We start from the raw sequence: 17,130 nt of genomic DNA, 5'->3' as shown, positions 1-17,130 counted from the left end.
TTTGGGGAAATTAACGGGGAATTTGGGGAAATTAAAGGAATTTGGAGGAAATCAAATGGGAATTTGGGGGGAAAAAGGGGGAATTTGGGGTCAAAAAGAGAATTTAGGGAAACGAAAAGAGGAATTTGGGGAAAATCAAAGGGGAATTTGGGGTAAAAAGAGTGAATTTGGGGGAAAAAGGGAATTTGGGGTAAAAAAGAGGGATTTGGGGTAAAAATGGGAATTTGGAGGAAATCAAAGGCAGATTTGGGGAAATTAAAGGGAATTTGAGGGAAATCAAAGGGGAATTTGGGGTAAAAAAGGGAATTTGGGGGAAATTAAAGTGAAATTTGGAGGAAATCAAATGGGAATTTGGGGAACAAAAAGAGGAATTTGAGGAAATCAAAAGGGAATTTTTTGGGGAAAAAGAGGAATTTTTGGGGTTTGGCTCCTCCCCTCCCCCACCCAGCAAACCCTCAGGAAAACCCCAAAAAAACCCAAAAAACCCCAAAAACCCCAAAAAACCCCAAAAACCCCAAAAACCCCAAAAAACCCCAAAAAAATCCCAAAAAACCCCAAAAAAACCCAAAAAAACCCAAAAAAACCCAAAAAACCCCAAAAAACCCCAAAAACCCAAACCCGAACTCCACCCACCCAAACCCCAAATTGCATTTAAATATTTAATTTTTGGGTCCAACATGTCCAGGGGGGAGGGGAGATGACTCCGGAGCTGGAATGTTCCGGAAGGCAGGAATGCTGCAGATCCCGGGATTTGGGGGGTTTGGGGAGTTTGGGATTTTTGGGGGTTTTTTAGGGTGTTTTTGGGATTTTTTAGGATTTTTTGGGGAATTTTGGGGTTTTAATTTTGGGGTTTTTTGGGATTTTTTGGGGTTTTTTTATTTTTTGGGGATTTTTTGGGATTTTGGGGATTTTTTGTGTTTTTTGGGATTTTTTGGGGTTTTTTTTTGATTTTTTGGGATTTTTGGGATTTTTTCGGGTTTTTGGGTTTTTTTTTTTGGGATTTCAGAGTTTTTGGGATTTTTTGGGATTTTTTTGGGGATTTTTTTGGGTTTTTTTGGATTTTTGGGGATTTGGGATTGGGGATTTTTTTGGGATTTTTTTGGGGATTTTTTTGGGATTATTTGGTTTTTGGGGATTTTTTGGGGTTATTTTAGGAATTTTTGGGATTTTTGGGATTTTTTTGGGGTTTTTGGATTTTTGGGGATTTTTGGGCAATTTTTGGAATTTTTGGGGTTTTTGGGGAATTTTGGGAATTTTTGGGATTTTTTGGGATTTTTTGGGATTTTTTGGTTTTGGGATTTTTGGGTTTTTTGGGGATTTTTTAGGATTTTTGGGATTTTTTGGGGATTTTTGGCGTTTTTTAGGATTTTTGGGTTTTTGGTGTTTTTTGGGTTTTTGGGATTTTGGGGATTTTTTTGGATTTTGGGATTTTTTTTATTTTTGGGATTGGGTTTGGGATTTTTTATTTTGGGGATTTTTGGAATTTTTTTATTTTTTGGGGTTTTTTGGGATTTTTGGGGTGTTTTTGGGGTTTTTTTGTGTTTCTCTCAGCGCAGATCCTCCTCCTCGCCGGGGATGGATCTCTTCACCCTCAGCAGCATGGTGGTGAGCCACTGATCCAGCCGGGAGATCGAGTCAAACTCCTTCACCTGAGGGATTTGGGGGAAATTGGGGAAATTGGGGTGAAATTTGGGGATTTTGGGAGGAAAATGGGGAAATTGGGGGAATTAGGGGGATTTGGGGTGAATTTGGGGTGAAATTGGGAGGTTTGGGGGAAATTGGGAATTTAAGGAGGATTTGGGGTGAAATGGAGTGAAATGGGGAAATTTGGGTGAAATTGGAGGAATTTGGGGTGAAATTTAGGGATTTGGGGGAAATTGGGGGAAATTTGGGATTTGAGGGGGTTGGGGGAAATTTGGGGGGAAATTGGGGTGAAATTGGGGGATTTGGGGGAAATTGGGGTGAAATTTGGGGGAAAAATTGGGGATTTGGGGTGAAACTGGAGGAAATTGGGGGAAATCAGGGATTTGGGATAAATTTGGGGATTAGGGTGAAATTGGGGATTTGGGGGAAAATTGGGGTGAAATTTGGGGGATTTGGGGGTTTGGGGTGAAATTGAGGGGAAATCAGGAGGTTTGGGGGAAATGGGGTGAATTTGGGGTGAAATTGGGGAAATTGTGGAATTTAAGGAGGGATTTGGGGTGAAATTGGGGTGAAATTGCAGAAATTAGGGGGAATTGGGGAAATCTGGGGGAAACTTGGGGTTTGGGGTGAAACTGGGGGATTTGGGGAGGATATTGGGAGGAAATTGGGGTGAAATTGGGAAATCGGGGGATTTGGGGTGAATTTGGGGATTTAAGGAGGGATTTGGGGTGAAAATGGGGGCAAATTGAGGGGAAACTGGGGAATTTGGAGGAAAACTGGGGAAATTGGGGAATTTGGGGGGAAATCGGGAGGTTTGGGGGATTTGGGGTGAATTTAGGGTGAATTTGGGATGCATTTGGGGTAGATTTGAGGGAATTTTGGGGTAGATTTGGGGGTTTGGGGGATTTGGGGTGGATTTTGGGTGGATTTGGGGTGATTTGGGATGGATTTGGGGTGGGTTTCGGGGTGATTGGGGTGGATTTAGGGTGATTTGGGGTGATTTAGGGTGGATTTGGGGGTTTGGGATGGATTTAGGGTGATTTGGGGTGATTTAGGGGGATTTTGGGGTGATTTAGGGTGATTTAGGGTGATTTTGGGGTGATTTAGGGTGGATTTGGGGTGATTTGGGGTTTCCCACGCACAGCGTCAGTGAAAGCATCCACGTTCTGCTCCTCGTGAGCTTCCAGAAGTTTCTGGGGAGGAGGAGGAGGAGGAGGAAGGTGAGGAGGAAGAGCAGCAGGGAGGAGCCCTGGGGGTGCAGGGGGACAGCTTGGGACAATTTGGGACACTTTGGGACAATCCCAGTGGGATTTGGGACAATCCCAGTATAATTTGGGATGATCCCAGTTGCTCCCAGTACAATTTGGGCCAATCCCAGTTGCTCCCAGTACGGTTTGGGACAATCCCAGTTGATCCCAGTACGGTTTGGGACAATCCCAGTTTGATTTGGGACAATCCCAGTTGCTCCCAGTACGGTTTGGGACAATCCCAGTTGATCCCAGTACAGTTTGGGCCAATCCCAGTTCAATCCCAGTACAGTTTGGGACAATCCCAGTTTGCTCCCAGTACAGTTTGGGACAATCCCAGTTTGCTCCCAGTACAATTTGGGACAATCCCAGTTGCTCCCAGTACGATTTGGGCCAATCCCAGTTCAATCCCAGTACAATTTGGGACAATCCCAGTTGCTCCCAGTTTGATTTGGGCCAATCCCAGTTGCTCCCAGTATGATTTGGGACAATCCCAGTTGCTCCCAGTACGGTTTGGGCCAATCCCAGTTGCTCCCAGTACGGTTTGGGCCAATCCCAGTTTGATTTGGGACAATCCCAGTTGATCCCAGTACAGTTTGGGCCAATCCCAGTTGCTCCCAGTACAGTTTGGGACAATCCCAGTTGCTCCCAGTTGCTCCCAGTTGCTCTCACCTTGACCAGTTTGCACTCCCGCGAGTCAGAGAACGCTGGGAACATCTCCTCGTACCTCTGCAGGGCCAGCTGGGGGGAGAGTCCCATTCATCCCAAATCCCAAATCCCAAATCCCAAATCCTAAACCCTAAATCCCAAATCCCAATCCCAAATCCCAAATCCCAAATCCCAAATCCTAAATCCCAAATCCCATCCCGTTCCATTCCCATCCCAATCCCATCCTAAATCCCATCCCATCCCATTGCATCCCAATCTCAAATCCTAAATCCCAAATCCCATCCCAATCCCAAATCCCAAATCCTAAATCCCAAATCCCATCCCCATTCCCATCCTGTTCCATTCCCATCCCAGTCCCAAATCCCAAATAAACCCCAAATAAACCCCAAATAACCCCAAACCCTGGCATTCAGCATGTCCACACAGAAGTGACACAGATCCCAATCCCAAACAAACCCCAAATCCCAAACAAACCCCAAACAAACCCCACACCTTGGCATTGAGCATGACCACACACAAGTGACACAGATCCCAATCCCAAATAAACCCTTAACAAACTCCAAATAACCCCAAACCTTGGCATTGAGCATGTCCACGCAGAAGTGACACAGATCCCAATCCCAAACCCCAAATAACCCCAAACAACCCCAAACAAACCCCACACCTTGGCGTTCAGCATGTCCACACAGAAGTGACACAGATCCCAACCCCAAATAAACCCCAAATAAACCCCAAATAACCCCAAATAACCCCAAACAAACCCAAACCTTGGCGTTCAGCATGTCCACACAGAAGTGGCACAGATCCCAATCCCAAACCCCAAATAACCCCAAACAAACCCCACACCTTGGCGTTCAGCATGTCGACACAGAAGTGACACAGATCCCAATCCCAAATAAACCCCAAATAAACCCCAAATAAATCCCAAATAACCCCAAATAACCCCACACCTTGGCATTGAGCATGTCCACACAGAAGTGGCACAGATCCCAACCCCAAACCCCAAATAAACCCCAAACAAACCCCAAATAACCCCAAACCTTGGCGTTGAGCATGTCCACACAGAAGTGACAGAGATCCCCAATCCCAAACCCCAAATAAACCCCAAATAACCCCAAACAAACCCCAAACCTTGGCGTTCAGCATGTCGACGCAGAAGTGACACAGATCCCCAATCCCAAATAAACCCCAAATAAATCCCAAACAACCCCACACCTTGGCGTTCAGCATGTCCACGCAGAAGTGGCACAGATCCCAATCCCAAATAAACCCCAAATCACCCCAAATAAACCCTAAATAAATCCCAAACAACCCCACACCTTGGCGTTGAGCATGTCCACGCAGAAGTGACACAGATCCCAAACCCAAACCCCAAATAAACCCCAAATAAACCCCAAATAAACCCTAAATAAACCCCACACCTTGGCATTGAGCATGTCCACACAGAAGTGGCACAGATCCCAATCCCAAATAACCCCAAATAAACCCTAAATAAACCCCAAATAAACCCCAAACCCCACACCTTGGCGTTCAGCATGTCCACGCAGAAGTGGCACAGATCCCAATCCCAAACCCCAAACAAACCCCAAATAAACCCCAAATAACTCCAAACCTTGGCATTGAGCATGTCCACACAGAAGTGGCACAGATCCCAAACCCCAAACCCCAAACAAACCCCAAATAAACCCTAAATAAATCCCACACCTTGGCGTTCAGCATGTCCACGCAGAAGTGGCAGAGCGCGGCGCGGAAGAAATGCTCCTTGGCGCTGTACTTGAGCAGAGGGCTGTCCATGGCCGTGGAGCCCACCTGGAACGTTCCAGAAACCCCAAAAGATTGATGGGATAGTCCCACAGGGTTGGGGTGGAGATCCCAAAGGGTTTGGGGTGGAGATCCTAAAGGGGTTTGGGGTGGAGATCCCAAAGGATTTCAGTGGAGATCCCAAAGGGCTCCAGTGGAAATCCCACAGGGTTTCAGGAGGAGATCCTAAAGGGTTTTGAGTGGAAATCCTCAGGGATTTAGGGTGGAGATCCTAAAGGGGTTTGGGGTGGAGATCCTGAAGGATTCCAGTGGAGATCCTAAAGGGTTTGGGGTGGAGATCCCAAAGGTTTGGGGTGGAGATCCTAAAGGATTCCAGAGGGAAATCCCAAAAGGTTCCAGAGGGATTTGAGGAACTCAGGGAAAGGAGGAGGAAGAGGAAAAAGAGTAGGAAGAGGAAGAGGAAGGAAAAGGAAGAGATGAAAGCAGGAAGGAAGAGGAGGAGGAGGAAGAGGAAGGAAAAGATGAGGAGGAAGATGAAGAGGATGAAGCAGAGAAGGAGGAAGAGGAGGAAAATGAGGAGGAAGGAGAGGAGGAAGAGAAGAGAAAGACGAGGAAGAGAAGGAAAGAAAGAGGAAGACGAGGAAGAAGAAGAAGAGGAAGAAGAGAAACAAGAGGAAGAAGAGGAAGAAGAGGAAGAAGAGAGGATGAGAAATAGAAGGAAAAGATGAGGAGGAAGAGGAGGAAGAGGAAATGAGGAAGGGAATAAAGCAGAGAATGACAAGAACAGAAAAATAAGGAGGAAGGAGAGAGAAAAAGAGAAGGAAAAGGAAGACGAGGAGGAAGAGGAGAAGAGAAAGAGGAGAAGAGGAAGAGGAGGAAGAGGAGGAAGAGCAGGAAGAGGAGGAAGAGGAGGAAGAGGAGGAAGAGGAGGAAAAGGAGGAAGAGGAGGAAGAGGAGAAATAGAAGCAAAAGATGAGGAGGAAGAGGAGGAAGAGAAGATGACGAAGAGGATAAAGCAGAGAAGGAGAAAGAAGAAAAAAACACAAGGAGGAAGGAGAGAGAAAAAGACAAGGAAAAGGAAGAGAAGAGGAAGAGGAGGAGGAGGAGGAAGATGTGGAGGAAGAGGAGGAGGAAGAGGAAGATGAAGATGAAGAAGAGGAAGAGGAGGAGGAAGATGAAGAAGAGGAAGAGGAGGAAGAAGAGGAAGATGAAGATGAAGATGAGGCCGAGGCTCACCTGCTCGTAGATGTCGATCGCTCGCTGGAATTGCTCCAGCTGAGCTGCGTAAGCTGCGACCTTCAGCAGGCACTTGTTGGCTGAGCTGGGGGTAATTAATTAGGGGTTAATTAATGGGGATTAATTAATTGGGGGTTAATTAATTGGGAATTCATTAATTGGGGATTGGGAGAGCCCAGAGATACCCCAAATCCCAGAAATCCCCACTGAAATCCCAAAATTCACCCCAAATCTCAGCAATCTGCAGCGACCTTCAGCAGGCACTTGTTGGCTGAGCTGGGGGTAATTAATTGGGGATTAATTAATTGGGGATTCATTAATTGGGGAATTAATTGGGAATTGGGAGAGCCCAGAGATAGCCCAAATCCCAGAAATCCCAAAATTCACCCCAAATCTCAGCAATCCTCAGTGACCTTCAGCAGGCAGAGCTGGGAAATTGGGAATTCATTGGGAATTAATTGGGGATTAATTGGGAATTGATTGGGGATTAATTGGGAATTCATTGGGAATTTATTGAGAATTATTTGGAAATGAATTGGGAATGAATTGGGAATTATTTGGGAATTTATTGGGAATTAATTCAGAATGTGGGAATTGGGAATTTGGCAATTAATTGGGAAATTAGGAATTAATTGGGAATTGGGTATTTGGGAATTCATTGCAAATTTGGGAATTCATTAGGAATTATTTGGGAATTTATTGGGAATTTATTGGGAATTAATTGGGAATTCATTGGGAATTTGGGAGTTATTTGAGTATTAATTGGGACTTGGGAATTATTTGGGAATGTGGGAATTGGGAGTTTGGGAATTAACTGGGAATTGAGAATTATTTGGGAATTATTTGGGAAATCCCAGATCCCAAAAATCCCCCAAAATCCCCCAAAATGTCAGGCCAGGACTCCCAGGGTTTGGGAATTTTAGGGAATTTTTGGGATTTTTTTTTTATTATTTTTTGGGGAATTTTTTGGGATTTTTTGGGGATTTTTTGGGGAATTTTTTGGGAATTTTTTGGGATTTTTTTGGGATTTTTTTCGGAAATTTTTGGGATTTTTTGGGGATTTTTTTGGGATTGTGTACCTGGTGGATTCTTCCCCTCTGTAGTAATCTGCAGCCTGTTCATAGTGAGCAATGGCCTGGGGGGAAAACAGGGAAAAATGGGAAAATTTGGGATCAAATCCCTGAAAATCTGCAGGAAAGAACCCAAAACATGGAAAAACCCTAAAAAAAACCTGGGAAAACCTGGAAAATAAATGGGAAAAACCTGGAAAAACTGGGAAAACCTAGAAAAATCTGGGAAAAGTGGGGAAAGATGGGAAAACCTGGGGAAAAAAAAGGGAAAAATGCAAAAAAAGGGGAAAAACTTGGAAAATAAATGGGAAAAAACTGAGAAAACTGGGAAAAAATGGGAAAAACTTTGGGAAAAAAAAGGGAAAATCTAGAAAAATCTGGGAAAACCTGGAAAAAAATGGGAAAAACCTGGAAAAACTGGGAAAAACTGGGAAAAAATGGGGGAAAAAAGGGAAAAACTTTGGAAAAAACTGGGAAAATCTAGAAAAATCTGGGAAAACCTGGGGGAAAATGGGAAAAACCTGGGAAAACTTGGGAAAAACCTGGGAAAAAATGGGAAAAAACTGGGAAAAAACTGGGAAAAAAAATTGGGAAAAACCTGGGGAAAAGCTGGGAAAACCTGGAGGAAAATGATGGGAATGATTGGGATTGGGATAAGAAATAAAACAAATTACCTAAAAGTAGAGAAAATTTCATTAAAAATTAATCTAATCTAAAAATTAATTGAATTTTAAAATTGATTTTTGAAAAATTTAATGAAATTTCATTACAAAGAAAGAAAAAAGGAGACAAAGTGGATAAAAAATTCAGTTTAAAATCCACAGAAATCAATCAGAATTCCACAAAAAATTAACATTAAAATCAAATTAAAACTTTAATTCAATCAAACTCAAACCAGCAGTGGGTGAAATTGTGTGAAAAAGGAGGAAAAATCCCCCGAAATTCCCAGGAAAAGCTCAGAAATGCAGGAAAATCTCCAGGATTTCTGTGGATTTTCCTCCCCCACGTTGCTGGTTTCCTGCAGCTCTTCTGCCTCCTCACCATCTGCTCTGCAATCCTCCAAAAACTGGATAAAATCCCGAAAAATCTGCCAAATCCATCCCAAAATTGGATAAAATGTCAAAAAAACTGCCAAATTCATCCCAAAATTGGATCAAATCCCAAAAAAAACTGACAAATCCATCCCAAAATTGGATAAAATCCCAAAAAAATGAGCCCAAATTCATCCCAAAATTGGATAAAATCCCAAAAAAATGAGCCCAAATTCATCCCAAAAAAATCCTCCCCAAATTCCTGAAGGAATCCTGAATTGGTTCCCAAAGAAATCCCAAATAATTCCTGAAGGAATTGACTTCAATTCCCCAAAAAATCTCAAATAATTCCCCAAAAAATCATCTCAAATTCCCTAAAAAATCATCTCAAAATCCTAAAAAAAAAAAATCTCAAATTCCCAAAAAAATCATCCTAAATTGCCAGAAAAATCATCCCAAAGTCCTAAAAAAAAGATCCCAAATTGCCAAAGAAATCATCCCAAATAATTCCCAAAAAAATCTCAAATAATTCCCAAAAAAAATCCCAAATAATTCCCAAAGGAATCATCCCAAATTCCTGAAGAAATCCCAAATAATTCCCAAAGAAATCCCAAATTAATTCTTGCAAAAATCCCAAATTAATTCCCAAATAAATCCCAAATAATTCCCAAATTAATTCCTGCAAAAATCCCAAATAATTCCCAAAGGAATCATCCCAAATCCCCAAAAAATCATCCCAAATTGCCAAAAAAATCCCGAATAATTCCCAAAAAATCTCAAATAATTCCCGAAAAAATCCCAAATAATTCCCAAAAAAATCCCAAATTAATTCCTGCAAAAATCTCAAATAATTCCCAACATATCATCCCAAATTCCTGAAGAAATCCCAAATAATTCCCAAAGAAATCCCAAATTAATTCCTGCAAAAATCTCAAATAATTCCCAAAGGAATCATCCCAAATCCCTAAAAAAATCCCAAATTCCTAAAAAAAAAAAATCATCCCAAATTGCCAAAGAAATCCCAAATAATTCCCCAAATAAATCCCAAATAATTCCCAAAGAAATCCCCAAAAATAATCCCAAATAATTCCAAAAAAAATCTCAAATAATTCCCAAAGAAATCCCCAAAAAATCCCAAATAATTGCCAAAAAATCCCAAACAATTGCTAAAAAAATCCCAAATAATTCCCAAAAAATCTCAAATTCCCAAAAAAAATCCCAAATAATTCCCCAAATAAATCCCAAAAAGATCCCAAATAATTCCCAAAGAAATCCAAAAAAAATCCCAAATAATGGCCAAAAAATCCCAAATAATTGCCAAAAAAATCTCAAATTCCCCAAAAAAATCCCAAATAATTCCCCAAATAAATCCCAAATAATTCCCCAAAAGATCCCAAATAATTCCCAAAGAAATCCCAAAAAAATCCCAAATAATTGCCAAAAAATCCCAAATAATTCCCCCAAAAAAATCCCAAATTCCCAAAAAAAATCCCAAATAATTCCCAAAAAATCTCAAATTCCCCAAATAAATCCCAAATAATTCCCAAACAAATCCCAAATAATTCCCTCAGCAATCATCATTAATCAATTCCCAATCCCAGACTTTCCCCAGATTTTCCCAAAACCCCAAATAACTCCCAGAATTCCCAAATTTGGGTTTTTTTCCCATTTCTCACCTTCTCCACATCCACCAGCTCAGTTTCGTAGATCTCAGCGATGGAAATGTGATGTTTGGCAGCGATGGTGAAACGGCCCTGGGGTGGGGAAAAAATGGGGAAATTGGGAAAAAATGGGGAAAAAATGGGGAAATTGGGAAAATTATGGGGAAAAATGGGAATATTGGGAAAATTATGGGGAAAAAATGGGGAAAATGGGAAAATTATGGGGAAAAAATGGGAAAAAACCTGGAGAAATGGGGAAAAAATGGGAAAAAATGGGGGAAAAACGGGGAAAAATGGGGAAAAATGGGAATATTGGGGAAAATTATGGGGAAAAAATGGGAATATTGGGGGAAATCATGGGGAAATAGGGAAAAAAACCTGGAGAAATGGGGAAAAAATGGGAAAAAATGGGGGAAAAATGGGGAAAAAATGGGGAAAAATGGGGAAAAATGGGAAAAATGGGAAAAATCATGGGGAAAAAATGGGAAAAATGAGGAAAAAATGGGGAAAAAATGGGGAAAAATGGGGAAAAATGGGAATATTGGGAAAAATCATGGGGAAAAAATGGAGAAATCCCAAAGGAAAATGGGGGAAAAATGGGGAAAAAACCTGGAGAAATGGGGAGAAAACCTGGAGAAATGGGAAAAAAAAAAAAAGGGAGAAAGGGGGAAAAAAGGGGAGAAATGGAGAAAAAATGGGGAGAAAAATGGGGAAATCCCAAAGGAAAACAGGGGAAAAAACCTGGAGAAATGGGGAAAAAACCGGAAAATTGGGAAAAAATTATGGGGAAAATGGGGAAATCCCAAAGGAAAATAGGGAAAAACCTGAGAAAAATGGGAAAATCCTAAGGGAAAATGCAGGGAAATCAGGAAATTGCAGGGGAAATCCTAAAGGAAAATGCAGAGAAAATTGGGGAAAAAAATCTCAAGGGAAAAACAAGATAATTCCAGGGAAAAGAGGAGCAGGGAGCTTCCCGTGGGAAAAACCCAAAAATCCCAAAAATTCCATCCCAAAAATCCCAAAAATCCCCATACTGAAAATCCCAAAAATTCCATCCCAGAAATTCCATCCCAAAAAATCCCCATCCCAAAAATTCCCAAAAATTCCCAAAAATTCCCAAAAATTCCCAAAAATCCCACAGGGGAAGGGGAACGATGTCCCCAAAATCCCAATTTTCCAGGGAATTTTGGGATGGGAATTATTTTTGGGATGGAATTTCGGGATGGAATTTCAGGAATGAATTTTGGGATGGGAATTATTTTTGGGATGGAATTTTGGGATGGAATTTTGGGATGAATTCTGGGATGGAATTCTGGGATGGAATATTTTTGGAAGGAATTTGGGGATAGAATTCTGGGATGGAATTTATTTTTGGGATGGAATTTTGGGCTGGAATTTCGGGATGGAATATCTTGGGATGGAATATTTTGGGCTGGAATTTTGGGTTGGAATATTTTGGGATGGAATTTCAGGAATGAATTTTGGGATGGAATATTTTGGGAAGGAATTTCAGGAATGAATTTTGGGCTGGAATTTGGGGAAACGCTCACCATGTCAGTGTAGATCTCGATGGCTCGGATCAGGCAGTTGATTGCCTCTGGAAAAGATGGAAAAATATCCCAAAAAAATCTGGGAATTTGGGGTTTGGAAATTGGGGATTGAACCCCAAAATCTTCGGGATCAGAGCCTGGAGTTTTCATGGATGGAAACCCCGAAAATCCCAAATTTTTTGGGACAAAACACATGAAATTTTAAGGATCCAAAACTCCAAACCCTCAGGAGGAGAATCCCAGATTTTGGAGGTGAAAATTCCCAAAAAATGGGTGAATTGAGAGAGAATTTTAACTTTTTTTTGAGAATTCTGAGATTTTTTTTTTCCTTTTCCAGGTGGGAAACTCAGGATTAAAAAAATTCCCAGATTTGGGAAAATCTCGAGATTTAAAATTAAGGAATTTTTATGTCTCAGGTTGTTGTTATTCCAGAAAATCCCCAAAAAATCCCCAAAAAAATCCCCAAAAATCCTCAAAAAACTCAAAAAAACAGGAATTTTTTTGGTTCAGGTTGTCATTTTATTCCCAAAAATCCCTGAAAATCAAAAGAAAATGCCAAAAAATCCTCAAAAAACCAGAATTTTTTTGGCTCAGGTGGTTGTTATTCCAGAAAATCCCCAAAACTCCCCAAAAATCCTCCAAAAAATCAGGAATTTTTTGTCTCAGGATTTTTTTTTTAATTCCCAAAAATCCCTGAAAATCCCAAAAAATCCTCAAAAATCCTCAAAAAAACACCAAAACCAGGAATTTTGTGTCTCACGTTGTTGTTATTCCAGAAAATCCCCAAAACTCCCCCAAAACTCCCCAAAAATCCCCCAAAAAATCAGGATTGTTTTGTCTCAGTTTTTTTTTTTAATTCCCAAAAACCCCCAAAAAATCCCCAAAAAATCCTCAAAAATCCTCAAAAAACCAGGAATTTTTTTGTCTCAGGTTGTTGTTATTCCAGAAAATCCCCAAAACTCCCCAAAAATCCCCCAAAAATCAGGAATTTTTTGTCTCAGGATTTTTTTTAAACTCCCAAAAATCCCTAAAAAATCCTCAAAAATCCTCAAAAACCAATAAATTTTTTGGCTCAAATTGTTGTTTTATCCCCAAAAAATCCCCAAAAACCAGGAATATTTTTGGGATGGGGGAGGGGGATGGGATTTCATCACCACCAGGTGATTTCATCCCAAAATTTCCTCCAGAAAATTCCGGAATTTCCATCTGCTCCCCGCCGAGGCAAAGCTGTTTGCAGAGGAAACCAAAGCGGCAGGAATTTCACCCAAACTGAGCTCCATCTGCTCCCAGCCCAGGAAAATAAACACTATTTGGGGATGAAGCCAAAATCCGGGATTTTCCGGGGGTTTTGGGGATTTTGGGGGATTTTTTGGGGATTTTGGAGAATTTTTGGGGATTTTCTGGGGGGTTTTGGGAGGATTTTTGGGGGATTTTGGGAGTTTTGTGTGGATTTTTGGGGGATTTTGGGGATTTTTTGGGGATTTTCTGGGGGTTTTGTGTGGATTTTTGGGAGATTTTGGGAGTTTTGTGTGGATTTTTGGGGGATTTTGGGGGGATTTTGGGGAATTTTGAGTGGGTTTTAGGGATTTTTGGGGGATTTTGGGACTTTTACATGGATTTTTGCAGGTTTTGGGAATTTCATGTGGATTTTTGGGGAATTTGGAGTGGATTTTGGGGAATTCCAGGTTGAGTTTCAGGGAGTTTTGAGGAATTTTGGGTGAATTTTTGGGGGGGTTTGGGGTATTTTGGGTGAATTTTCTGGGGATTTTGGGAATTTCAGGTGAATTTGTGGAATTTCGGGTGGATTTTGGGGAACTTCAGGTGGATTTTCAAGTGGATTTTGAGAATTTGGGGAATTTTAAGGGATTTAATAGGATTTTAATGGGATTTTAATAAGACTTAACAGGATTTTAACAGCATTTGACAGGATTTTAATGAGATTCCAAAGGATTTAATAAGATTTAAGAAGATTTTAATGGAATTTAACAGCATTTTAATAGGATTTGACAAGATTTCTGTGGGATTTTAAGAAATTTAAAAGGATTTTAATAGAATTTACCAGGACTTTAGTGGGATTTTAACTGAATTTAACAGGATTTTAGTGAGATTTTAAGGGATTCCACAGAACTTTAGTGGGATTTGACACAATTTCAGTGGGATTTTGAGGCATTTAATAGGATTTTAATGGAATTTAACAGGATTTTAGTGCGATTTTAAGGGATTCCACAGAATTGCAGTGGGATTTAACACAATTTCAGTGGGACTTAACACAATTTTATTGGCATTTTACACAATTTTAGTGGGATTTTAAGGGATTTAATGGGATTTTAAAGGAATTTCCCACAATTTCAATGGGATTTGACACAATTATAATGGCATTTCACACAATTTCAGTGGGATTTCAAGGGATTTAACAGGATTCTAACGTAATTTACCACAATTTTATTGGGATTTGACACAATTTCAGTGGGATTTCAAGGGATTTAACAAGATTTTAACAGAATTCACTGCAATTTCAGTGGGATTTTGAGAGATTCAATAGGATTTTAACTCAATTTACCACAATCTCAGTGGGATTTGACACAATTTCAGTGGGATTTAACATAATTTTAATGGCATTTGACACAATTTTAGTGGGATTTTAAGGGATTTGACACAATTTCAGTGGGATTTTCAGGGATTCAATAGGATTTTAATGGAATTTACCACAATTTTATTGGGATTTGACACAATTTTAGTGGGATTTTAAGGGATTTGACACAATTTTAGTGGGATTTTAAGGGATTTGACACAATTTTAGTGGGATTTTAAGGGATTTGACACAATTTTAATGGGATTTTAAGGGATTTGACACAATTTCAGTGGGATTTTAAGGGATTTGACACAATCTCACTGCGATTTTCAGCGATTTAATAAGATTTTAACAGAACTCACCACAATCTCAGCCTGGTTTTCAGCACTCCCCACCTTCCCCACCCCCAGAACTCCCCAAAAAACCCCCAAAAAAACCCCAAAAAACCCCAAAAACCCCCAATCTGTGCTCACCCTGCGGGTCAGCCTTCCTGAAGGCATTTCCTGCATCCACCAGCTGACATGCAGCGTCGTGTTTGTTCTGCAGCTGCAGCTGCAGCTGAGCGGCGCGGGAGAATGCACTGCCTGCAGCTGGGAGGGAAAATGGGGAAATTATGGGATTTGGGGAGTTTTTTGGGGGGATTTGGGGAGTTTGGGGGATCATGGGAGTTTGGTTGAGATCTGGGGAAATCAGAAATATGGAATTTGGGATTTGGGGGGATTTTTGGGAATTTGGGGAGTTTTGGGAAATTCGAGGAAAATGGAATTTCAGGAGGATTTAGGGAATTTAGAGATTTGGGGCACTTTGGGAGGGTTTGGGGTGGGGATTTTGGGATTTGGGGGTTTTTTGGGGATTTTGGGGAATTTTGGAGATCTGGGGAAAATGCAATTTGTGGAGGGTTTGGGGAGAAATTTGTGGAAATATGAGGAATCTTTGGGCATTTGGGAACTTTGGGGATTTTGGGGCATATTTGGGAGATTTGGGGGGATTTGGGGATTTTTTGGGGATTTGTGAATTTGGAGGATTTGGGATTTTGGAAATGGGAATTACGGGTGGATTTGGGGGATTTGGGGAATTTGGGGAGTTTGGGGGAAAAAAAATGAATTCCCAGGAGGCCCAAAGAAAACCTAGTGAAAACATGATGAACCTTGGGGCCTTGTGAACTTGGGGATCTTTGGGGCACATTCGGGGAGATCTTGGGGGATCTTAGAGCTCTTGGCCTTTGGGAACCTGGAGGATCTTTGAAGACTTGGAAATGAACTTTGTGAGCTTATAGGGGCTCTGGGGGACTTTGGGAATTTCAGGAGGGTTTGGGGGAAATGGGGAATGTTGGGGATTCAGGGAGAGTTGGATTTTGGGGAATTTTTGAGGTATTTTAGGGGAATTATTTTGAATTTTTGTGGGATTTTGGGGAATTTGGGAGGATTTGGATTTGGGGAGATTTGGGGAATTTCAGGAGGTTTGGGGAATTTATGGATTTGGGGATTTTGGGGAATTTGGGGAAATGAGGAAATGGGAATTTCAGGAGGGTTTGGGGTAAAATATGGGGAATTTTGGGGGGTTTGGGAATTTGGGAGATTTGGGGAGCTCTAGAATTTGGGGAAAATGGAATTTTGGGTGATTTGGGGGAAAATGGATTTGGGGGAAAATTGCAATTGGGGATTTGGGGATTTTGGGGGAAATTGAGAGAGTCAGGGACTTGAACCTAGTACTCGGAGATTCTTGACTAAAATATTTGGGGAATTGGATCTGCCAGTCTTTGGGACTGGGGCTTTTCGGAGGTTTTGGGGATATTTCAAGGATTTGTGGATCTTGGGGGACCAGAATATTGGGGAATTTGAGGGAATTTGGGTGGATTTGGGAAAATTTGGGGAGCTGGGGATGGCCTTGGGGTATTTTCGATGGCCTTAGGATTTTGGGGGGTTTTTAGGATCACAGATTAGAGGATTTTGGGGGAATTTGTGGACTTTAAGAATTTTAGGGTTTGGGGGGATTTTGGGGGGAAATTGAGGGAACTTGGGGAATTTGGGGAGAGTTGGGGAAATTTGGGGGGTTTTGGGGTTTTTTGGCTCACCACTCCAGTTTTTGGCCATTTTGAACATGTTGGCAGCTCTGCAGAAACACTCTGAAGCTTCTTCCAGGCGGGAGGAACCTCTGGGGAGGGAAAATGGGAATTTTGGGGGAAAAATATGGGAATTTTGGGGGGAAAAATGGGAATTTTGGGGAGAAAAATGGGAATTTTGGGGAGAAAATTTAAATTTGGAAAATGGAATTAGGAAAATGGGAATTTTGGGAGAAAAATAGAATTTTGGAAAAAAAATGGGAAATTTGAGGAAAAAATAGAATTTTGGGGAAAAAAGGGGAATTTGGAAGGAAAAAAAAACAAGGGATTTGGGGGGAAAAATGGGAATTTTAGCGGAAAAATGGGAATTGGGGGGAAAAATCGAGAATTTGGGGGAAAATTCCCCTCACAACTCCCCAAATTATCCTCTATCTCCCTTTTCTCCCCTCACAATTCCCTCAATTCCCCTCAAAATTCTCATTTTCCCCTCACAACTCCCCAAATTCCCTTCTATCTCCCTTTTTTCCCCTCACAACTCCCCATTTCCCCTCACAACTCCCTCCATTTCCCTCATAACTCCTCAATTCCCCTCACAACTCCTCAATTCCCCTCTCAACTCCCCAAATT

At 41.2% G+C, this 17,130-nt stretch overlaps 1 protein-coding gene across 1 annotated transcript; it reads right to left on the bottom strand.

The window, feature by feature from the left end:
• Positions 1-1,523: 1,523 nt before the first annotated feature.
• On the bottom strand, positions 1,524-16,628 carry NAPA (NSF attachment protein alpha). Its single transcript, XM_085047072.1, has 10 exons — positions 16,516-16,628; positions 14,915-15,031; positions 11,870-11,916; positions 10,335-10,412; positions 7,637-7,692; positions 6,558-6,642; positions 5,265-5,369; positions 3,564-3,632; positions 2,787-2,837; positions 1,524-1,649 (listed from the first exon to the last, which is right to left on the bottom strand). Exons 1-10 carry the CDS (start codon positions 16,541-16,543, stop codon positions 1,548-1,550), a joined length of 738 nt encoding a protein of 245 aa, XP_084903198.1. The 5' UTR covers positions 16,544-16,628; the 3' UTR covers positions 1,524-1,547.
• Between the last annotated feature and the right edge of the window lie 502 nt (positions 16,629-17,130).

Source organism: Lichenostomus cassidix, unplaced genomic scaffold (genome assembly GCF_008360975.1).
Source record: "Lichenostomus cassidix isolate B80296 unplaced genomic scaffold, HeHo_3.0 HiC_scaffold_878, whole genome shotgun sequence".
Taxonomy (NCBI): Eukaryota; Metazoa; Chordata; class Aves; order Passeriformes; family Meliphagidae; genus Lichenostomus; species Lichenostomus cassidix.
Note: the sequence above shows the minus strand (reverse complement) of the source record. Positions and strands in the feature narration are given on the sequence as shown.